General features: G+C 42.3%; 1 protein-coding gene across 1 annotated transcript in view; it reads right to left on the bottom strand.

Moving 5' to 3' along the window:
- Positions 1–24,609, bottom strand: part of LOC124012228 (A-kinase anchor protein 9-like) — a 141,425-nt gene that overhangs the window by 61,487 nt on the left and 55,329 nt on the right. Inside the window, exons 16-22 of the mRNA XM_046325704.1 lie at positions 22,760–22,820; positions 19,741–20,100; positions 17,688–17,981; positions 13,794–13,892; positions 12,695–12,822; positions 7,879–8,068; positions 6,908–6,935 (exon numbers count right to left, since the gene is read on the bottom strand). Coding sequence (XP_046181660.1) covers positions 6,908–6,935; positions 7,879–8,068; positions 12,695–12,822; positions 13,794–13,892; positions 17,688–17,981; positions 19,741–20,100; positions 22,760–22,820 — 1,160 coding nt within the window. The remainder of the gene's footprint in view (positions 1–6,907; positions 6,936–7,878; positions 8,069–12,694; positions 12,823–13,793; positions 13,893–17,687; positions 17,982–19,740; positions 20,101–22,759; positions 22,821–24,609) is intronic.

Here is a 24,609-nt window from a genome sequence, read left to right as displayed (position 1 = left end):
ATAGGATTTGTCGTGCACTCTTCACAACTGTCTTGGTGTGCTTGGACCATGTTAGTTTGTTGGTGATGTGGACACCAAGGAACTTGAAGCTCTTAACCTGCTCCACTAAAGCCCTGTCGATGAGAATGGGGGCGTGCTCTGTCCTCCTTTTCCTGTAGTCCATAATCATCTCCTTTGTCCTGATCACATTGAGGGAGAGGTTCTTGTCCTGGCACCACATGGCCAGGTCTTTGACCTCCTCCCTATTGGCTGTCTTGTCATTGTCGGTGATCAGGCCTACCACTATTGTACGATTGGAAAACTGAATTATGGTGTTGGAGTCGGGCCTGGTCGTGCAGTCATGAGTGAACAGGGAGTACAGGAAGGGACTGAGCACCCACCACTGAGGGGCCCCCGTGTTGAGGATCAGCGTGGCGGATGTGTTGTTCCCTACCCTTACCACCTGGGGGTGGCCCGTCAGGAACTCCAGGATTCAGTTGCAGAGGGAGGTGTTTAGTCCCAGGGTCCTACGCTGGGTGATGAACTTTGATGGCACTATGGTGTTTAACACTGAGCTGTAGTCAATGAATAGCATTCTCACACAGGTGGGAAAGGGGCAGTGTGGAGTGCAATAGAGATTGCATCATCTGTTATTGATGTTATTGCGGTTTAGTGAAATGCTTGTGTGCCTAGCTCCAACAGTCCAGTAGTATCTAACAAGTCACAAATCTAAAGAATGGAATAAAGAAATATTAGGATGAGCAATGTCGGGGGTGGCATTGACTAAAATACATTAGAATTATGCATATACATATGAAATGAGTAAAACAGCATCTAAACTTTATTAAAGTGACCAGTGATTCCATGTCTATGTACATGTAATTACTGGTTCATGGTTGATCAACCGGGTGGTAGCCGGCTAGTGATGGCTATTTAACAGCCTGATGGCCTTGAGATACAAGCTGTTTCAGTCTCTCGGTCCATGCTTTGATGCACTTGTTCTGACCTCACCTTCTAGATGAAAGTGGGGTGAACCTTCCTGTAACATTGGGTGCGTTGGGCAGCCTGCACCATCCTCTGGAGAGCCTTGCGGTTGAAGGGCAGTGTAGTTGCCGTATTAGGCGGTGATGCAGCCCAACAAGATGCTCTCTATTGTGTATCTGTAAATGTTTTATGAGTGTCTTAGGGGCCAAGCTGCATTTCTTCAGCCTCCTGAGGTTGAAGAAGCGCTGTTGCACTTTCTTCACCACACTGTCTTTGTGGGTGGCCCATTTCAGACAGTGATGTGTACGCCGAGGAACTTGAAGCTTTTCACCTACTCCACTGCAGTTAGTTGACGTTGAGGTTATTTTCCTGGCACCACTCCGCCAGGGCCCTCACCTCCTCCCTGTAGGCTGTCTCACCATTGTTGGTAACAGGCCTACCACTGTTGTGGTAGGGTGAACAGGGAGGGTGAACAGGGAGTACAGGAGGAGGCTGAGCACTCACCCTTGTGGGGCCCGTGTTGAGGATCAGCGAAGTGGAGGTATGGTTTCCTCCCTTCACTACCTGGGGGGTGGCCCGTAATGAAGTCCAGGACCCAGTTGCACAAGACGAGTTTCAGACCCAGGGCCCCAAGCTTAATGATGAACTTGGAGGGTACTATGGTTTTAAATTCTGAGCTGTAGTCAATGAATAGCATTCTTACATAGGTATCCCTCTTGTCCAGATGGGACAAGGCAGTGTGCAGTGTGATGCATCGTCTGTGGACCTATTGGGGCAGTAAGCAAATTGAAGTGGGTCTAGGGTGGCAGGTAAGGTGGAGGTGATATGATTGTTAACTAGCCTCTCAAAGCACTTCATGATGAAAGAAGTGAGTGCTACGGGGTGATAGTCATTTAGTTCAGTTACCTTCGCTTTCTTGGGTACAGGAACAATTGTGAACATCTTGAAGCATGTGGGAACAACAGACTGGGATAGGGAGAGATTGAATATGTCCGTGAACACTCCAGCCAACTGGTCAAATGTGTCTTCAGCATAGAATGGAGTCGTAATCTGATTTGCGGAAGGGAGGGTGGGGGAGGGCCTTGTAGCCATCCCGGAAGGAAGAGTAACAATGGTCGAGCGTTTTTGAAGCGCGAGTACTACAGGTAATGTGTTGATAGAACTCCAGTAGCGTTATCCTTAATTTGCTTTGTTAAAATCCCCAGCTGCAATATCACATGAAACAGCGCGTTACAGTCTCAATCCTAGCTGACTGGTAGTACCACCCCAGACACAACCACACACAGAACTAAACAGGAAAGAACAGACATTATGTTACTGAATGATCCACAATTGCCTCTTTATTCTCAGGAGGGACACACATCTCTTTTGAGTGCATTGGTACACACTTTTCTAGCAAGAGAATGCAGAGGGAAAGAGGATGGATCAGTGGGCATCTTCTATCATGACTGCTAACCAAATTTAAATGCAAATACACATGCCACAGGATATGTGTGGTTGATACAAGAGTATGAGGTGATGGTGAAGGGGGAAGAGGAGAACCCTGAATGTCATGTACTTTGTGAAAACAAAATCTCAATAAGGAGTCAGTACTATTGTGCACATTGATTATTTTTCAGTTCACGTCACAGTCAAATAAGCCGTCAACAGCTATACTTAGTTGATAAAATACCAGAGCATTTGAAAAAGGTAACAAACAAAAAAGTCAAGCGGTTGGTTAACTAACTAGTTCTCTGAACTGTAAAATCTAACCACAATAATTAACCCTAGTTATGCAAGCACGCATGTGTGTGTGTGTGTGTGTGTCTCATGTGTGTACAGAGGGCAGGCAGATGTTTAAATTGGGGGAGATGTTCCCACACTAGAGCAGACTTTACCACTTAAAGGGATACTGCAATATTCTGCATATTGTTAAGCTGGGCAGGGCATTGTGTCTTAAACACACTTGTCATGTTTGGGGACTCCACCTTCAGGCCACATATCAAGAGATGAGAGGAGTATACAGACGCTAAGGAGTGTAATGGTATTACCACTATTGTCTGATAGTTCAGGAGTGGTTGGTGGAATGGGTGGACCATAAAATTGTCCAGGGTAGGGTATACTGCTGTTGTGCCCTTGAGCAAGTACACCTGACTTCAATAGCTTAATTCAGCTATGATGTGTGAAATGAAGTTTATGAGCAAGTATTGTCGGGAGGCAATTATACTTTTTGTTAATACCAGGTAGTCGTATGGGGCAGCGAACTGGAAAAACTCTGAGCCCTACAATACGAGTCTGGTTAAAAGGTATTGGCTAAGGATTGCTATGCCACCTCCAGAGTTACATTAATTCCTAAGATTCATTAGTTTCAGCACGTGCTTCTGAAACACTGCCTACTATTGACAGGAGTGTCAGTCTGTGTGGACTGATTTTCCTCTGGTAACTGTGGGAACTTGACTTTTAATAATGTTTGGCGCTGGGATGAAATTGCCATGAATGCTATAGTCCCTGGGGATATTATTATGTATTGCTCTCTCAGTCTTCACACTGAAACGGATTCTTGTGTACTTAGTAGCCATTGGCTGTAATTAGGAAAATATACAGATGAGATCAATTTTGCAAGTTTTGGTGACCCTGACGAGGGTAGTTTGACGGAAAGCTTGGTGGAATAAAGATACATTTGCATTGATATTAAATGTACACTGAACAAAAATATAAATGCAAAGTGTTGGTCCCATGTTTAATATATATACAGTGCCTTGCGAAAGTATTCGGCCCCCTTGAACTTTGCGACCTTTTGCCACATTTCGGGCTTCAAACAAAGATTTAAAACTGTATTTTTTTGTGAAGAATCAACAATAAGTGGGACACAATCATGAAGTGGAACAACATTTATTGGATATTGCAAACTTTCTTAACAAATCAAAAACTGAAAAATTGGGCGTGCAAAATTATTCAGCCCCCTTAAGTTAATACTTTGTAGCGCCACCTTTTGCTGCGATTACAGCTGTAAGTCGCTTGGGGTATGTCTATCAGTTTTGCACATCGAGAGACTGAAATTTTTTCCCATTCCTTCTTGCAAAACAGCTCGAGCTCAGTGAGGTTGGATGGAGAGCATTTGTGAACAGCAGTTTTCAGTTCTTTCCACAGATTCTCGATTGGATTCAGGTCTGGACTTTGACTTGGCCATTTTAACACCTGGATATGTTTATTTTTGAACCATTCCATTGTAGATTTTGCTTTATGTTTTGGATCATTGTCTTGTTGGAAGACAAATCTCCGTCCCAGTCTCAGGTCTTTTGCAGACTCCATCAGGTTTTCTTCCAGAATGGTTCTGTATTTGGCTCCATCCATCTTCCCATCAATTTTAACCATCTTCCCTGTCCCTGCTGAAGAAAAGCAGGCCCAAACCATGATGCTGCCACCAACATGTTTGACAGTGGGGATGGTGTGTTCAGGGTGACGAGCTGTGTTGCTTTTACGCCAAACATAACGTTTTGCATTATTGCCAAAAAGTTCAATTTTGGTTTCATCTGACCAGAGCACCTTCTTCCACATGTTTGGTGTGTCTCCCAGGTGGCTTGTGGCAAACTTTAAACGACACTTTTTATGGATATCTTTAAGAAATGGCTTTCTTCTTGCCACTCTTCCATAAAGGCCAGATTTGTGCAATATACGACTGATTGTTGTCCTATGGACAGAGTCTCCCACCTCAGCTGTAGATCTCTGCAGTTCATCCAGAGTGATCATGGGCCTCTTGGCTGCATCTCTGATCAGTCTTCTCCTTGTATGAGCTGAAAGTTTAGAGGGACGGCTAGGTCTTGGTAGATTTGCAGTGGTCTGATACTCCTTCCATTTCAATATTACCGCTTGCACAGTGCTCCTTGGGATGTTTAAAGCTTGGGATATCTTTTTGTATCCAAATCCGGCTTTAAACTTCTTCACAACAGTATCTCGGACCTGCCTGGTGTGTTCCTTGTTCTTCATGATGCTCTCTGCGCTTTTAACGGACCTCTGAGACTATCACAGTGCAGGTGCATTTATACGGAGACTTGATTACACACAGGTGGATTGTATTTATCATCATTAGTCATTTAGGTCAACATTGGATCATTCAGAGATCCTCACTGAACTTCTGAAGAGAGTTTACTGCACTGAAAGTAAAGGGGCTGAATCATTTTGCACGCCCAATTTTTCCGTTTTTGATTTGTTAAAAAAGTTTGAAATATCCAATAAATGTCGTTCCACTTCATGATTTTGTCCCACTTGTTGTTGATTCTTCACAAAAAAATACAGTTTTATATCTTTATGTTTGAAGCCTGAAGTGGTAAAAGGTCGCAAAGTTCAAGGGGGCCGAATACTTTCGCAAGGCACTGTATATATATATATTTTTTTTTTTTAAATCGCAGAAATGTTCCATTAAGCACAAAAAGCTTATTTCGCTCAAATGCTGTGAACAAATTTGTTTACATCCCTATTAGTAAGCATTTATCCTTTGCCACGATAATCCATCCACCTGACAGGTGTGGCATATCAAGAAACTTATTAAACAGCATGATCATTACATGGCGCAGTGGTCTAGGGCGATGCTAGGCTCCGACACATTGGTGCGGCTGGCTTCCGGGTTGAATGGGCGCTGTGTTAAGAAGCAGTGCGGCTTGTTTGGGTTTCGGAGGATGCATGGCTTTCGACCTTCGTCTCTCCCGAGCCCGTATGGGAGTTGTAGCGATGAGACAAGATAGTAACAATTGGATACCATGAAATGTAGAAATAAATACAAACAAAAGCAGCATGATCATTACACAGGTGCACCTTGTCCTGGGGACAATAAAAGGCCACATCAGTGGGGTGTCACACAACCCCACAGATGTCCCCAGTTGAGGGAGCGTGCAATTGGCAGGAATGTCCACCAGAGCTGTTGCCAAAGAATTTAAATGTTAATTTTTTCCTACCATAAACCATATAGTTTTAGAGAATTTGGCAGTACGTCCAACCGGCCTAACAATCACACGTGTAACCACGCCAGCCCAGGACCTCTACATCCAGTTTCACCTGCGGGATCATCTGAGGGGTGGAGGGGATGCTGAGGAGTATTTCTGTCGGGAAAAACGTATTCTGATTGGCGGCTCCCCTCATCAGCCATTTGAAATGAATAGATTAGGGATTAATTAATTTATTTCAATTGATTTATTTCCTTATATGAACCGTAACTCTGTAAAATCTTAATAATTGTTGCATGTTGCGTTTATATTGTTGTTCAGTATAGGAATTATCCCCCTGTATCTTTCGCAGCTTGGTTGGGTATGCAGCTGACTTTCACACAAACTGTATACAAGTTTTGAATATTGGCAAAGTTAACGCTAAACCCTCAGTGGGCAGTTTATTAGGTACACACTCTTTGCCCAGAGAACAGCTGGAAATATTTTGGGCATGGAAATGTTGCTCAATTGATATCAAGGGCCCTAACGAGTGCAAGGAAAACATTTCCCACACCAGCAGCATTTAACATTGACAGCAGGCAAGATGGGGCCATGTACTCATTCTGCTTAAGCCAAATCCTTACTCTGTCATCAGCATGACGCAACAGGAACCAGGATTTAACGGACTAGGTAATGTTTTTCCACTCCTCAATTGTCTACTGTTGGTGATCGCGTGCCCACTGGAGCAGTTTCCTCTTGTTTTTAGCTGATAGGAGTGGAACCCGGCATGGTCATCTGCTGCAATAGCCCAGCCGTGACAAGGACCAACAAGAGATGCCATTCTGCACATCCCTGTTGTACTGCGACGTTATTTGCCTGTTTGTGGCCCCGCTGTTAGCATGCACGATTCTTGCCATTCTCCTTCGACCTCTCATCAACAAGCGGTTTCCACCCACAGGACTACCGCTAACCAGAAGTTTTTTTTTGTCACACAACTCTCGGTAAACCCTAGACACTGTCGTGTGTGAAAAGCCCAAGAGGCTGACCATTTCTGAGATACTGGAAGTGGCACGCCTGACACAGATGATCACACTACGCTCAAAGTCACTTAGGTCACTCGCTTTGCTCATTCTAACATTCAATCGAACAGGAACTGAATGCCTCACTGCCTGTCTGCCTGCTTTATACAGCAAGCCTCGGCCATGTGACTCTCTGTCTATAAGCGCTAGCAAATTTCATGAATGGGGTGAGTATACATCAACAATTAATTCAATGTGATGCATAGGTCCCAAAGAAAAAGGTTCCATAAAGAAAGGCAGCAGGTAACCAGTCAGGCAGGACCTCTTTAGACTGGCAATAGTGGTTAGAAACTGGCAGGACTTCATTAATTATGATATTCACTATGGGCATTTTTGGCAATAAGTATTCTGTCTCCATCTTTCTTTCCTCTCCTGTGTATATTTCTGTCACACACCCAGACCTCAACCCTTGCACCTCTTCTTCTCTCCCTTAGTTCATTGTATGTTTAGGTTTTGTCTGGCTCTATTTAATTAAATCTAAATCATCTTGATGGAGTGCTATTGTGCTTTTCCAAGACTCCGATCCCCAAGGGGGCTTGACGGGCGCCAGGTAGCCTACTGTTCAGAGCGTTGGGCCAGTAACTGAAAGGTTGCTATATCAAATCCCCAAGCTGACAAGGTAAAAACCTGTCGTTCTGCCCCTGAACAAGGCAGTTAACCCACTGTTCCTAGGCCGTCATCGTAAATAAGAATTTGTTCTTAACTGACTTTCCTGGTTAAATAAATTTTTAATAAAATAATAATTGGTGTCACACATTTGTCGCAGCCCTAGCTACTAATCATGGAATTCAGTTAAGTGTAATCAGATGTATTTGTTAGAGATGTAGCTTAACTGTGACACCAGTAAGGCCCTGAGGAGCAATATTGCTGACCCCATTTTACTCCTCATAACATGCATAGGTGGTAGGGGTTGATTTGAAATTGGCTGCTCAACAAACCTTCAGCTGCCCCTGTGGCAGGCCTAAAGGACTCGCCAGCTGCTCTTTGCCAGGTGGGTCTCTGTGAGGAGGAGGGGGTACCAGTAGCCCTTCCACATGGCATCCGATGGTCTCCTCAGCGGCCGCTGTGGTCTTGAGCACATCACTCAGCACCTGTCGGAGGCTCTCGTTAGCCTTACGCAGCAGATTCCTGTGGAAAGAAGAAAATAAACAAAAATATGAAATGTTGGTGGGAGCAAAGATTATGATCTTTCATTCACTTAAAACAAATATTTTTGTTACGGGTGAGGTTGGCAAGACGCATACCGCACAAGTGCTTTGGTTAACTACATATGTACAGTGGCAAGAAAAAGTATGTGTACCCTTTGGAAATACCTGGATTTCTGCATAAATTGATCATAAAATTTGATCTGATCTTTATCTAGGTCACAATAGACAGTCTGCTTAAACTAATAACACATTATACGTTTTCATGTCTTTGAGCACACCATGTAAACATTCACAATGCAGGGTGGAAAGAGTATGTGAAACCTTGGATTTAAAAACCCTCCTTTGGCAGCAATAACCTCAACCAAATGTTTTCTGTAGTTGCTGATCACAACGGTCAGGAGGCATTTTGGACCATTCCTCATTACAAAACTGTTTCAGTTCAGAAATATTCTTGGGATGTCTGGTGTGAACTGCTCTCTTGGGGTCATGCCACAGCATCTCAATTGGGTTGAGGTCAGGAATCTGACTAGGCCACTCCAGAAGGCATATTTTCTTCTATGTTTTGGGTTGTTGTCCTGTTGCATCACCCAACTTCTGTTGAGCTTCAATTGGCGGACAGATAGCCTTACATTCTCCTGCAAAATGTCTTGATAAACTTGGGAATTCATCTTACCGTGGACTGATGACCATCAAGGCTTTTAGAGATACTTTTGCAACCCTTTCCAGCTTTATGCAAGTCAACAATTCTTAATCCTAGGTCTTCTGAGATGTCCGTTGTCCGAGGCATGGTTCAAATTAGGAAATGCTTCTTGTTCTTGTGGTTCCGACTTAGGTATTTATAGTTGTCCACATATTCTAGGTGTCTCGCTAGACTTTAAACTCAACTTCCAGACTCACATTAAGCATCTCCAATCCAAAAGTTCAATCTAGAATCGGCTTCCTATTTCACAACAAAGCCTTCTTCACTCATGCTGCCAAACATACCCTTGTAAAACTGACTGGAACAAATTGAAAAATAAATCACTGAAGTTGGAGACATATCTCCCTCACTAAATTTAAGTGTCAGCTGTCAGAGCAGCTTACCGATCGCTGCAGCTGTTCACAGCCCATCTGTAAATAGCCCATCCAACCAACTACCTACCTACCTCATCCCCATATTTGTTTTTCTGCTCTTTTGCACACCAGTATTTCTACCTGCACATCCTCATCTGCACATATATAACTCCAGTGTAAATTGCTAAATTGCAATTACTTTGCCTCTATTGGCATATTTATTGCCTTACCTCCCAATTTCATTTGCACACACTGTATACAGATTTTTCTATTTTGTTATTGACTAAGTTTGTTTATCCCATGTGGTAACTGTTTTTGTAACACTGTTTTTGCTTTATCTTGGCCAGGTCGCAGTTGTAAATGAGAACTTGTTCTCAACTGGCTTACCTGGTTAAATAAAGGTGCATTTTTTATTTAAAAATAACTAAAGAAAAGCAACATTTTGGGAGTGTTTTCTATAGGGCAACATCTCCAATCTCATTGATTGGACTCCAGGTTAGCTGACTCCTGACTCAAATTAGCTTTTGGAGTAGTCATTAGCCTCGGGGTTCACATACTTTTTCCAACCTACAATGTGAATGTTTAAATTATGTAATCAATATAGACAAGAAAAATACAAGAATTTGTGTTATTAGTTTGAGCACACTCTGTCTATTGGTGTGACTTAGATGAAGATCAGATCAAATTTTATTACAAATATATGCCGAAATCACAAACTATTTCTTGAAACGTGGTGCTTGGTCATATTCACTGCATACATCTCTTTTTGAATACATTTGTGTGTCGAAAAATAAAAATAAAGTAGCTAAAATCACTTAATTTTGCTCAAAGAGCACCTGCTGAAATAACCCACTTATATAAAAGTATTACATTGTCATAGTCAGTCAAAAACACATCTTATAGTTAAGACATTTTAGTATAGAACGGGTCCCTTGTCCGTCTCACCTTTTATCTGTTTATACAGTGCTTTCGGAAAGTATTCAAATGGACGCCACTCCACTCCACATTTTGTTAAATTACAGCCTTATTCTAAAATTGATTAAAATCGTTCCCCTCATCAATCCCCACACAATACCCCACAAGAACAATGCAAAAGCAGGTTTAGTATTTTTTGCAAATTCATAAAAAATACAACATTTACTGAAATATCACTTACATAAGTATTCAGACCGTTGACACATTACTTTGTTGAAATATCTTTGGCAGCGATTACAGCCTCGAGAAGGTTTTCATCAAGGATCTCTTTGCGCCATTCCTCTTTCACTTGATCCTGACTATTCTCCCAGTCGCTGCCGATGAAAAACATGCCCATAGCATGATGCTGCCACCACCATGCTTCACTGGAGGGATGGTGCCAGGTTTCCTCCAGAAGTGACGCTTGGCATTCAGGCCAAATAGTCTTGGTTCCATCAGACCAGAGAATCTTGCTTCTCATGGTCAGAGTCCTTTGGGTGCCAAGCTGGCTGTCATGTGCCTTTAACTGAGGAGTGGCGTCCGTCTGGCCACTCTACCATAAAGTCCTGATTGGTGGGGTGCTGCAGAGATGGTTGTGCTTCTGGAAGGTTTTCCCATCTCCACATAGAAAGTCAAGAGCTATGTTAGAATGACCAAGTTTTTGGTCAGCACCCTGATTGCTCAGTTTTGATGGGAGGCCAGCTCTTGGAAGAGTCTTAGACAGGTGTGTGCCTTTCCAAATCTTGTCCAATCAATTGAATTTACCAAAGGTGGACTCCAATCTAGGTGTAGAATTTTTGGGGGATTTATTTCACCTTTATTTAACCAGGCAGGCTAGTTCAGAACAAGTTCTCATTTGCAACTGTGACCTGGCCAAGATCAAGCATAGCAGTTCGATACATACAACAACACAGAGTTACACATGGAATAAACGAACATGCAGTCACTATTACAGTAGGAAAAAAAAGGAAAACAAAAAGTCTATATACAGTGAGTGCAAATGAGGTAGGATAAGTGAGTTAAGGCAATAAATAGGCCATGGTGGCGAAGAAATTACAATATAGAAATAAACACTGGAATGGTGGATGTGCAGAAGATGAATGTGCAATTAGAGGTACTGGGGTGGAAAGGAGCAAGATAAATAAATACAATATGGGGATGAGGTAGTTGGATGGGCTGTTCACAGATTGGCTATATACAGGGATCTGTGAGCTGCTCTAACAGCCGGTGCTTAAAGCTAATGAGGGAGGTAAGAGTCTCCAGCTTCAGTGATTTTTGCAGTTCATTCCAGTCTTTGGCAGCAGAGAACTGGATGGAAAGACAGCCAAAGGATGAATTGGCTTCGGGGGTGACCAGTGAGATGTACCTGCTGGAGAGTGTGCTATGGGTGGGTGTTGCTATGGTGACCAGTGAGCTGAGAAAAGGCGGGGCTTGACCTAGCAGAGACTTGTCGATGACCTGGAGCCAGTGGGTTTGGCGATGAGGGTGAAGTGAGGGTCAGCCAACGAGAGCGTACAGGTCGCAGTGGTGGGTAGTATATGGGGCTTTGGTGACAAAACGGATGGCACTATGATAGACTGCATCCAAATTGCTGAGTAGCGTGTTGGAGGCTATTTTGTAAAAGACATCGCCAAAGTCAAGGATCGGTAGGATAGTCAGTTTTACAAGGGTATGTTTGGCAGCATGAGTGAAGGATGCTTTGTTGCGAAATAGGAAGCCGATTCTAGATTTAATTTTGGATTGGAGATGCTTAATGCGAGTCTGGAAGGAGAGTTTACAGTCTAACCAGACACCTAAGTCAGAGCCATCCAGAGTAGTGATGCTGGACGGGTGGGCATGTGCGGGCAGTGATCGGTTGAAGAGCATGCATTTAGTTTTACTTGCATTTAAGAGCAGTTGGAGGCCACGGAAGGAGAGCTGTATGGCATTGAATCTCATCTGGAGGTTAGTTAACACAGTGTCCAACGAAGGGCCAGAAGTATACAAAATGGTGTTATCTGCGTAGAGGTGGATCAGAGAATCACCAGCAGCAAGAGCGACATCATTGATGTATACAGAGAAGAGTGTCGGCCTGAGAATTTAACCACGTGGCACCCCCATAGAGACTACCAGAGGTCCGGACAACAGGCCCTCCGATTTGACACCTGGTAAACCAGGTGAGGCAATCATTTGGAGGATGATCAATGGAAACAGGATGCATCTGAGCTCAATTCCGAGTCTCGTAACAAAGGGTCTGAATACTTAAGTAAATAATGTGTGTTTTTTTATTTTTTTTAATACATTTGGAAAAAAATCTAAAAAACTGTTTTTGCTTTGTCATTATGGGGTAGTGTGTGTAGATTGCTAAGGATTTAAAAAAATGTTTAATCATTTTTAGAATAAGGTTGTAACGTAACAAAATATGGACAAAGTCAAGGGGTCTGAATACTTTCCAAAGGCACTGAATGTGGGTATAAAAAAATAAAACAATTCTCTGGTAAAGAATATACAATAAATGTGCAGAGGTAAAATCATGACACGTGCAGAGGAGTTAATAATATTCTCTACAATATAAATTAAACTGAAAGTACAGAACATTTCTATCATTCTCTAGTCATACCTCTCAGTAGTGATGACTTGATGATCTGGACAAGAGTCATCCTCTCGATCTTGTGACGAGATATCTCCACCCATGGCCCTCTTCCTCCTGACCTCTTCATCTTTCTCACCTTCCTCTTCTCCCCTCTTCTTCAGTGGATGGACCGGCAGGAGGGAGAAGAACGACAACAGCCCTGTCATTATCACCCATTTACAGACAAGCACAGACTTTCACACTGTGTTGACGATTCCTGGAAACATGAGACGGCGACGGCCAGGCAAGCTGAAGACATGATCATTACATGGAAAGTGGATTCAAATCAGACGAGAGTCGCAGCGCGCACCAGTACACACACACACACTTACACAAATCCATAGAAGCTAGGGAAACACTAGTATCTTTGTGCTGTTATGGCAACAGGTGCACCAGAGTCCAGGGCTGATGCAGGAAGTAGAGTGGCTCCCTCTCATGGTGAGGGAACAGAAATGCTGCTCATTCAGATAGAATACTAATCTAAAGATGTTCATGTTGATTTATAAATGACCACATTGTGTGTACTGGTGAAGGCTGATGAGGTTTCTGCCACAATCTCTTTACCTTTGAGCTTCAATCTTTATATTTCATCATTTGGTTGAGATTTAACAGTTTGACATTTAAATTAGAAACGAAAAGAGTAGGTACTCTTCATGTCATAATAAGTTAGGCTATTATGCAAAGAGCACATAGTCCCAACTGAACATCAGTAAATGCAGTCAATAGATTAACAGGATTTAATGTACTGAGGGTATAACATATTAATAACTACACACATCAAGGTGCCAAAAGCGACAGCCATCATGGGCATTCGGGGGCTGGTTGAATAAAAATAGCCTGAAGACATTTCAATTCACACTACTGAAAGTGAGTTTCCATTCATCAAACACTGAATAACATTTTGGGATTCTGAAAACAACTCCGAAGAAATTCCAACTAGCACTCCTGAGAGTAAGTCTCCATCAAACACTGAAAAACTGCATCATCACTATGGATTCTGATGTCTCTGATGTCTCAACTCTGATGTCTTTTACACTGAGGTGGAAAGTAGCAGAGGTGCAACTGAACTGTAAAATAAAAACATTACCTTTTCTTTCTGTGAGACTCTGCTTTTCACTTGCACTTTTTCACTTTCCTTCTTTCTATTTGCTTTCCTCTCACTCTCTCCCTCAGAGGAATATCCCATCTGCAATAAAAAAGCAAGTAGCCTTAATTTATTCAATGACCAAAACGATAACATTCACAATAACATAAAATGGCTGTTTGATGCTTCGACTCAAAATGTTAAAACACTTGTGATGCAGTGGCGTGAACACTATGTGGTAGCTAAGCAAACCCCTACCATCGCCTGTGCACGTTTGTCAACTTGGTGGTGAATGTCTCTATACATGCAACCTCTTCCCCACACACACACACAAGGGGGAAAAGTAGCCTAAATGCATGCAAACTCCAGCTATGAACAATAAGGCAATTGCAGTTACAGTTGAAGTCTGAAGTTTACATACACTTTGGTTGGAGTCATTAAAACTTATTTTTCAACCACAAGTCATTTTTCAAACAACTGTTTACAGACAGATTATTTCACTGTATCACAATTCCAGTGGGTTAGAAGTTTACATACACCAAGTTGACTGTGCCTTTAAACAGCTTGGAAATTTCCAGAAAATTGTGTCATGGCTTTAGAAGCTTCTGATATTCTGATAGGCTAATCGACAACATTTGACTCAATTGGAGGTGTACCTGTGGATGTATTTCAAGGCCGACTTTCAAACTCAGTGCCGCTTTGCTTGACATCATGGGAATATCTAATGAAATCAGCCAAGACCTCAGAAAAAAATGGTATATCTATCTCCACAAGTCTGGTTCATACTTGGGAGCAATTTCCAAATGCCTGAAAGTACCACGTTCATCTGTACAAACAATAGTACGCAAGTACACAAGATTCATGCTGCCAAAAAACTGAGCACCGTCACATAATGTGACGTAAAATCGAGCGCGCTCAAACTTCCCATCATTTTGATTATTGTAGTAATTTTGTCACACTCATCATGGCAAAGACACGGAGAAATGCATATGATTCAGCTTTCAAGTTGAAGGTGATCGATCTGGCTGTTGGAAAAGGAAAGAGAGCTGCTGCACGGGAGCTTGGCCTTAATGAGTCGATGATAAGATGTTGGAAACAGCAGCGTGAAAAACTGACTCAGTGCAAAAAGACAACAAAGGCTTTCAGAGGGAAGAAAAGCAGATGGCCCAAAGTATTTGCAGCCACTCGACATCAGTGTAAATCGTGCATTTAAGGTGGCGCTCCTTGTTCAGTGGGAGTCTTGGATGACAAGTGGGGAGAAATCCTTCACTATAAAACGGGCTGCATGATAAGAGCAACTTATGGTCAAGTCTGCCAGTGGGTCCTGACAGCGTGGAACATGGTCATAAAATCCACTATCATCAACGGGTTTCGAAAGGCTGGACTGCTGCGTGTTGAAGGGGCAGCATGAGCTCAGCGGGGTATTTGCCTCCGGATGAAAGTGACGAGAGCGACAATGAAAACGATCCAGCATCGGATGAAGCAACTCTGAGGCTATTCATCTCCGACACCGAAGGAGATTACTTCAGTGGTTTCAGTGCACAGGAGGAGGAAGATAGTGACCAAGTTAATTTGTTTCAATGTACCAGTAGGCACCTGCGGCTTATAGACATGTGCAGCGTATTTATGTACAAAATACATATTTTTAAATAATTCAGTGGGTGTGGTTTATATTCAGGTGTGCTTATTAGTCCAGAAATTACGGTATATCCACAGTAAAACAAGTCCTATTTCAAATTAACCTGAAAGGCCGCTCAGCAAGGAAGAAGTCACTGCTCCAAAACCACCATAAAAAAGCCAGACTACGGTTTGCAACTGTACATGGGGACAAAGACTGTACTTTTTGGAGAAATGTCCTCTGGTCTGATGAAACAAAAATAGAATTGTTTGGCCATAATGACCATCGTTATGTTTGGAGGAAAAAGGGGGAGGCTTGCAAGCCGGAGAACACCATCCCAACCGTGAAGCACGGGGGTGGCAGCATCATGTTGTGGGGGTGCTTTGCTGCAGGAGGGTTTGGTGCACTTCACAAAATAGATGGCATCATGAGGTAGGAATGGTATGTGGATATATTGAAGCAACATCTCCAGACATCAGTCAGGAAGTTAAAGCTTGGTTGCAAATGGGTCTTCCAAATGGACAATGACCTCAAGCATAATTCCAAAGTTGTGTCAAAATGGCTTAAGTACAACAAAGTCAAGGTATTGGAGTGGCCATCACAAAGCCCTGACCTCAATCATATAGAAAATTTGTGGGCAGAACTGAAAAAGCGTGTGGGAGCATGGAGGCCTACAAACCTGACTCAGTTACACCAGCTCTATCAGAAGGAATGGGCCAAAATTCACCCAACTTTTTGTGGGAAGCTTGTGGAAGGCTACCCATACTTTCTACAAGGATTAAGTGTCAGGAATTGTTAAATGAGTTTAAATGTAGTTGGCTAAGGTGTATTTAAACTTCCGACTTCAACTGTAAACAACAAATTTTCCAAGTTGTCTTCAACATTACAGGATTACTCTTTAGTGTGTGTTAGGAGGACTCTCGTCACATTATGAACAACCCGGCATTCAATGTCATCATGCAATGTTTTTTGAAAAGCCTGGCGTTGCAAGGTGTGTGTGTGTGTTTGTGTTTGTGTTTGTGTTTGTGTGTGTGTGTGTGTGTGTGTGTGTGTGTGTGTGTGTGTGTGTGTGTGTGTGTGTGTGTGTGTGTGTGTGTGTGTGTGTGTGTGTGTGTGTCAGCAGCACACCATGATTGTGGGCAGGACATCCACACAGTGAGCTTTCAAAATAAATGAATATTTAATTCAGCATAAATACTGTATCTCAAGCGTGTAAAACACAGGGCTCAAATGACAGCTCAAGTACTCAGATCATACCACAACGGTGCTTATATTTTCTCCCAAACTTATCACTTATGAGGACATAGAATTATCTACTGTAAGCTTTCAGGGAAAGTATTTATTTTACCTTTATTTAACTAGGCAAGTCAGTTAAGAACAAATTCTTATTTTCAATGACGGCCTAGGAACAGTGGGCTAACTGCCTTGTTCAGGGGCAGAACAACAGATTTGTACCTTGTCAGCTCGGGATTTGAACTTGCAATCTTTTGGTTACTAGTCCAACACTAACCACTAAGCTACGCTGCCGCCCCGACCCAAGCACCATTACATTGAGGCTTGCTAGGCCCTTTAGCAATGCCAAAAATCTAAACTAAAAGTTACTATGGCATATACTTTTTGGCGTTGCGTTAGTTTATGTCTCATACATACTTTTGGTGACAATGCTAGCAAACAGGCTAAGGTCTTCCGAATGAAAATAAGCGCCCTGTGGGTGTAGCCAATATTGCAGCTGAGTGAAGCATCTTTGGTTTGACGTCACAGCCTCTTCGAATAGGAACACTTTGGACATGACGTGATAGTAGGCTATGGCTTAGGCTAAAAAAGTATTGAGAAAAAGAGCTAGAAGGAGAAGGAGTGAGGGAGACAACGAGTGTAAGGACACAGTGTTATCCTTCAAAAGGCCCCTGAAGGGTTTGTACAAAGCAAACCACACCATGTGAGGTATAATAATATCCCTCCCTAGGCGATCAAGTGGTTTAACCCACTAAGTGCTTCTCAATATGAGGAGCAATGGGTTAGACGAGACAATACTTGGCTGGTGAATGAAAATCACTCCACTTTCAAACTTGTCATTTAACACAGAACTACAATCAGCTTCTACGGAGAGTGGTTTTATGTGGTTAGATTGCATGTTTCGAAGAGCATAAAAACTCATCCAAGTCCTAAGCCTGTGCATCTTAGAAACTAATGCCAACCTCGGTATCATAACCCCAAATACAAACAGTGAACACATGCTACTGTGCAAATCAAATACTATCCAGAAATCACCCAATGCTAACCTGCTCAGATCCTGGACCTCTACGGCGAAGCTGCTCTTTAATCCCATGTAGTTCCGCAGTCCTCTCCTCCAGCTCTATCTCCAGCCTTTCTTTTTCCTCCACGATCCTCCTCTGCACCTCCTCCAGAGAGATGCCCTTGGTGAGTGAGCTCCTAGGGGTCTGCTGCTCCTCTTCCACCCCTGCCTCATCCTCCTCGGACTGGGTCTGCATGGCTGAGGTGGTCTCGCGGGCGTTCTTCGTGATTCGGGCCAATTCGCTTTGCTGAGCAAACTCCACCGACATCTGAACTATGACCTAGGAGATATGCGTATGAGCCAATCATAGTGGAATGGTTTAAATGTAATGTTGACAAGTGAAAGGCAAAACATTTTAAAATGTATATTTTCAAATAAATTTAAAAATAAATACAGAGCTTCTACAGATTATTTTTCATTTACAAACAGTTGTGCTAAAATAATGATGTTATTGATTGTTTGATTATGGCTTTTCAAATCCCCAGTATTGCTATCTGCAGCATTAGCTCTAGGCAAATATTGCAATTCTTCAGCCATTCCTGGATCTGTGACCAAAAAAGAGCTACATATGAACAATACCAAAATAAATTATCTAATGACTGCCTCCTCACAGCAAAATCTGCAGAGCTGGGAAGATTGTATCTCCCATATATATATATATATAACATTCCAGTGGTTGCAAGAATTTTGTATAGTAATTTAAATTGAAAAATGTGAAGTTTTGACTCAGTCGTTGTTTTGCATATCAATTCATAAACCATGTGCCATGAAATGGGTACATCGAAAATCTCTACCCAACTATTTTACAATTTATACGGCACAGCTGTCAGATTTTGGTCCTTAAATTAATTTGGTAAATGTTTTTACTTATCACACTTTTCTTTAACCATTTATGTTCTTTAATACAGGGCTGACAAAAGTTCCTTACTTTTTTCCCCTTCTACTTGCCTCTTCCATTATTGTGGTAATGCTGCAATTAGTTGGTTGTAATTTTGGGTAGAGCAGACATTCCCATATGTCCGTGTTAGCTGCATGTGTGACATAACTCCACCAGTCCTATTTATGATATCATTCACAAAAATGTTAATCAATTAGTATATCTGAGTTTAACCACAATATTTGTTGCATTAATTTTTTCTTTATTTTCAGGTGGATTAAACTGAAATTGCAACCAACTTTCTCAGGCTTGTTTAAAAAAATTACGATATTGGAGATTATTTCCTTTTCAAACAACCGAAAATGAGCAGGTGTAATCTGAATAAAGGGAAAAGGCCATTCTTGAACATAGGATGAGACATTCCTACCAATTTTCTAGAGAACCAGTTTGGATTAAATATAACTTTTCTATGACTGATGCCTTTCGTGAGAGGTCTAATGCTTTAATAATTTCTGCCCTCCGAATTCATATTCATTATATAAATAGGCCCTTTTAATTTTGTCTGGCTTGCCATTCCAAATAGAATTGAATATTTTTTGTTCATATAATTTAAAAAGCAGGTCAATAGGTGTAGGCAAAACTATAAGCAAACAGGTAAACTGTGATATGACTAAAGAGTTCATCAGGGGAGGCCAGAAGAAGACTGGCCACCCCACATAGCCTGGTTCCTCTAGGTTTCTTCCTAGGTTTTGGCTTTTCTAGGGAGTTTTTCCAAGCCACCGTGCTTCTACACCTGCATTGCTTGCTGTTTGGGGTTTTAGGCTGGGTTTCTGTAAAGCACTTTGAGATATCAGATGATGTACGAAGGGCTATATAAATACATTTGATTTGATGATTTTTCCACAAAGAGACAGGTATTTTCCTTTCCACGGTTGCAAGATCTTATCTATTTTTGCTAACTTTCTATAAACATTTACTGGAGTAAGATAATTTCTTTATTTTGGGATTTGTAAACCGGGTATTTCCACATCTCAGTCAGACCATTTATTTGGTAAACTACACGGAAATGTAAAATTTGCTAGCAAAAGTATCTAGATACTTTATAATACCTGTTTTTCGGGGGGGGTTTATAATTGTCCCTGTTCGGCAGTTAACTTCTTACCTTAGCTATCTCCTCCTCCACCCTCTCCTGGTGTCTCCTCTCCTGCACGCCTTGGTCCTCCGTGCTGGGTCCCTCGATATAGCATTTGCTCCCGTTGATGCCCTCCGGGTCCGGCTTCACCTGCAACCGCACATCCTCCTCTCCTTCCTCCCTCAATCTCTCGCTCTTTTCCTGCACCCTCTCTTCTCTGAGTCTGCTGAGCTCAGCACAGTGTTGTTCCTTCAGCGCTGCCACCTCCTGGTGGTACTTGTGGTAGAGAGCTGTCCTCAGCGTCTGCAGCAGCGCCATCATGCCCATAGACTTGGCTGGCCCGCGTAGCTCCGTGTCCAGACCCACCAACAACGCATCCTCCTCCACCAGCTAGAGACGAGGGGGAGGAGTGGCCAAGGAATAGGATGGGGAAAGGATAGACACAGACATAAAAATAAATTAACCAGAGGGAAATGTATATGGAAGAAAAATAGGAGAGGAGGCGAGAAAAATATAGGAATTGAGCAAAAGTCAGGAGAAAAGAGGGAAAGATCCAGAGGCTTTTCAGAGTGTGTGCCCCCTCCCTTCCTCCTCAGCCACCCGCTGGAGAGAAATTCAATGATTCTACTTCCTATGCCTTCAAGGCTGAAAGATGCACTGATAAATAGAAGTCATACATCCTATAGAGGAGAGTTTCAGTTCGGCTAGAGCACCACTACGTCAAGCTACAATGGTAAGTCTTTCCCTTTTCTCTTTTTTTCAGCTATGCCTCTCAATTAGTGAATCGTTATTGTGCTATAATAGCGCCTGGTGTTGGTTGCTCTCGATTACTCATTTTCTATCACACTCCATCTACTTCCCCCTTTCCCTCCACCTTTCAGTCTACTCCATGCATTCTACATCTTTCTCTCTCTCACCAGACAGCTCTCCATTTTTCCTCCCTCTCTCACCCTTTATTTCTGTCTTTTCTTTCTGTCTCCCTCAATCTCTGAGCTCCTCTATTCTCCGGCTTTCTTCTCTGATGTGAGAATCAGCGTCTCACGCTGCTAGACCGGAAAGCAAGGGAGGTAGCGAGAGCAAGTGAACAAGCGGGAGGTGGATTGATCGTGAGACTTGACTGAAACGGACCGGGTCACTCATGTAGAGAGAATCGTCCTTTAATGTAGGCGAAGACTTGATTACCGTAATAGTATATACAGTTGAAGTCGGAGGTTTACATACACCTTAGCCAAATATATTTAAACTCAGTTAAAAATTATTGACATTTAATCCTAGTAAAAATTCCCTGTCTTAGGTCAGTTAGGATCACCACTTCAGTTTAAGAATGTGAAATGTCAGAATAATAGTAGAGAAAATGACTTACTTCAGTTTGTATTTCTTTCATCACATTCCCAGTGGGTCAGAAGTTTACATACATACACTCAATTAGTATTTGGTAGCATTGCCTTAAAATTTTTTAACATGGGTCAAACGTTTCAGGTAGCCTTCCACAACCTTCCCACAATAAGTTGGGTGAATTGTGGCCCATTCCTCCTGATAGAGCTAGTGTAACTGAGTCAGGTTTGTAGGCCTACATGCTCCCACACGCTTTTTCAGTTCTGCCCACAAATTTCCTATAGGATTGAGGTCAGAGCTTTGTGATGGCCATGCCAATACCTTGACTTTGTTGTCCTTAAGCCATTTTACTACAACTTTGGAAGTATGCTTGAGGTCATTGTCATTTGCGACCAAGCTTTAACTTCCTGACTGATGTCTGGAGATGTTGCTTCAATATATCCACATAAATTTCCTCCCTCATGATGCCATCTATTTTCTGAAGCGCACCAGTCCCTCCTGCAGCAAAGCACCCCCACAACATGACACCGTGCTTCACGGTTGGGATGGGTTTTTTCGGCTTGCAAGACTCCCCCTTTTTTCTACCAAACATTATTATGGCCAAACAATTACATTTTTGTTACATCAGACCAGAGGACATTTCTCCAAAAAGTAGATTCTCTGTCCCCATGTGCAGTTGCAAACCGTAGTCTGGCTTTTTTAATGGCGGTTTTGGAGCAGTGGCGTCTTCCTTGCTGAGCGGCCTTTCAGATTATGTTGATATAGTATAGAACTCGTTCTGTGGATATAGATACTTTTGTACCGGTTTCCATCTTCACAAGGACCTTTGCTGTTGTTCTGGGATTGATTTGCACTTTTTGCACCAAAGTACGTTCATCTCTAGGAGAGAACGTGTCTCCTTCCTGAGCGGTATGACGGCTGCGTGGTACCATGGCGTTTATACTTGCGTACTATTGTTTGTACAGATGAACGTGGTACCTTCAGGCATTTGGAAATTGCTCCCAAGGATGAACCAGACTTCGAGGTTTACAATTTTTTTCTGAGGTCTTGGCTGATTTCATTAGATTTTCCCATGATGTTAAGCAAAGAGGCACTGAGTTTGAAGGTAGGCCTTGAAATACATCCACAGATACACCTCCAATTGACTCAAATTATGTCATTTAGCCTATCAGAAGCATGATATAATTTTCTGTAATTTTCCAAGCTGTCTAAAGGCACAGTCAACTTAGCGTACGTTAACTTCTGACCCACTGGAATTGTGATGCAGTGAATTATTAGTGAAATTATCTGCATGTAAACAATTGTTGGAAAAATGACTTGTGTCATGCACAAAGTAGATGTCCAAACAGACTTGCCATTTGTGGAGTGGTTGAAAAACAAGTTTTAATGACTCCAACTTAAGTCTATGTAAACTTAGGACTTCAACTGGAGCTAACGCTAGCATCCACGCTATGCTAACCGCTTACATAACCGGCGCCTCGACTCTTCAACTTCCCCTCGGATAAAAATCAGTTTAAACGCATGGCGTTTTACTGCAGCCTGCCACCCAGGGATCTGGGGAAGATTTTAGCCAAAGGCACCACTCCATTCATCCCCCTCCTCCATCGCTCGTAGTGACGGCTAATGGAGTGTCTTAATTCAAATCAGGGTTTTTGCCTCGAGAAGAGATGGTGTGTGACAGGAGAAGATTTGGCTAAGTGAGAAGGGAGCAAACCTGTAGTTCCTCTGCGTCCTCTTCCTCGGTCCGCAAGCCAAGCTGGGCAGCACTGGACAGGCTGAAAGACAAGGCAGAATTAAATATAAAGACCGAAGACATTAGTGAATGGTAAAGGGTAAACAAACATCCACCATACTGAAGACAGCGTACTAGTGAATCTACAGGTATTATTTTTCAACATCTGATTTTTTTTTTTTTAGGAGATTGGAAGTCATGATTTACTTTAAGTCTGAAGTTCAGTTAATTTTCAACCCCCCACTGTGTGTGAAAGTGCCCTGTCTAAATTCCCCTTTGGGATTAGCTAACTGGCACCATTCTATCAATCAATGTCATCATGGGGCATGTACAGTGGGCTGTAATATTTGAAACTTTGCAGATAGAAATGTAATGCATAGAACCGACATACAATTCCCGATTATTCTACATGACAGAAGTACTCTGAGGGTTATTCAGATAAGCAATCATTTTTGTACATGATACATTTCTATCTGAACGTTAGGTAAACGAGCCCTGCCCTGAATAAGTCCTCAGGCTTCGATACCAAAAGGCTCAAAGTATTAATATAATTTAACAGCAGAGTGCAGTAGTATCAGTTAATCATACCCATTAGATTAGAAGATGGTTTATCATAGCATAACCTAACGTAGCATGCATAGAAAGTCACTTGAGTAGAGTCCTTACTTCCATTTTTCAGGGGAAAACGTTGAAAATAGTGTATCCCTAAAAGCCAGAAAGATCCTTTTTATGACAATGCCGCTAAGGGTGATCATAGTGAGACTGTCCTCTACAGTAGCTGGTTAGCAAGACTACTCACCAGTGGAAGTCAAAATACCCCAAATTAACAAGCAACAACCCCAAAGTGTGAAGACAGCAGTCTGTGTCCATGGACTACTTAACAGGGTAAACAAATATGATTATCAAATTTGGGAGAATTATCCCTTCAATTTTCTATTGATATGGAAACACCTTGAGGATGGCCAAATGGGGAGACGGATGTTTTTGGTCTTTGCCTAGAGATGTTGGGCAAGAGAAAGCGTACTTTGTGGGTTAGTAATTAACATGCTTTTAAACACCATGTAAATATTTCATAAACTGGGCTGTGCTGCTGGCAGATAAGCTATCATTGCTTCACTAGACCCTCCCAGTGTTTTGCATGTGAAGAACTATAGTGGGGCAAAAAAGTATTTAGTCAGCCACCAATTGTGCAAGTTCTCCCACTTAAAAAGATGAGGCCTGTAATTTTCAAAGGTACACTTCAACTATGACATCACATTGTAGGATTTTTTATGAATTTATTTGCAAATTATGGTGGAAAATAAGTATTTGGTCACCTACAAACAAGCAAGATTTCTGACTCTTACAGACCTGTAACTTCTTTAAGAGGCTCCTCTGTCCTCCACTCGTTACCTGTATTAATGGCACTTGTTTGAACGTGTTATCAGTATAAAAAAGACACCTGTCCACAACCTCAAACAGTCACACTCCAAACTCCACTATGGCCAAAACTAAAGAGCTGTCAAAGGACACCAGAAACAAAATTGTAGACCAATAGGTAAGCAGCTTGGTTTGAAGAAATCAACTGTGGGAGCAATTATTAAGAAATGGAAGACATACAAGACCACTGATAATCTCCCTCGATCTGGGGCTCCACGCAAGATCTCACCCCGTGTGGTCAAAATGATCACAAGAATGGTGAGAAAAATCCCAGAACCACACAGGGGGACCTAGTGAATGACCTGCAGAGAGCTGGGACCAAAGTAACAAAGCCTACCATCAGTAACACACTACGCCGCCAGGGACTCAAATCCTGCAGTGCCAGACGTGTCCCCCTGCTTAAGCCAGTACAT

Source organism: Oncorhynchus gorbuscha, linkage group LG24 (assembly GCF_021184085.1).
Source record: "Oncorhynchus gorbuscha isolate QuinsamMale2020 ecotype Even-year linkage group LG24, OgorEven_v1.0, whole genome shotgun sequence".
Classification (NCBI taxonomy): domain Eukaryota; kingdom Metazoa; phylum Chordata; class Actinopteri; order Salmoniformes; family Salmonidae; genus Oncorhynchus; species Oncorhynchus gorbuscha.
Note: the sequence above shows the minus strand (reverse complement) of the source record. Positions and strands in the feature narration are given on the sequence as shown.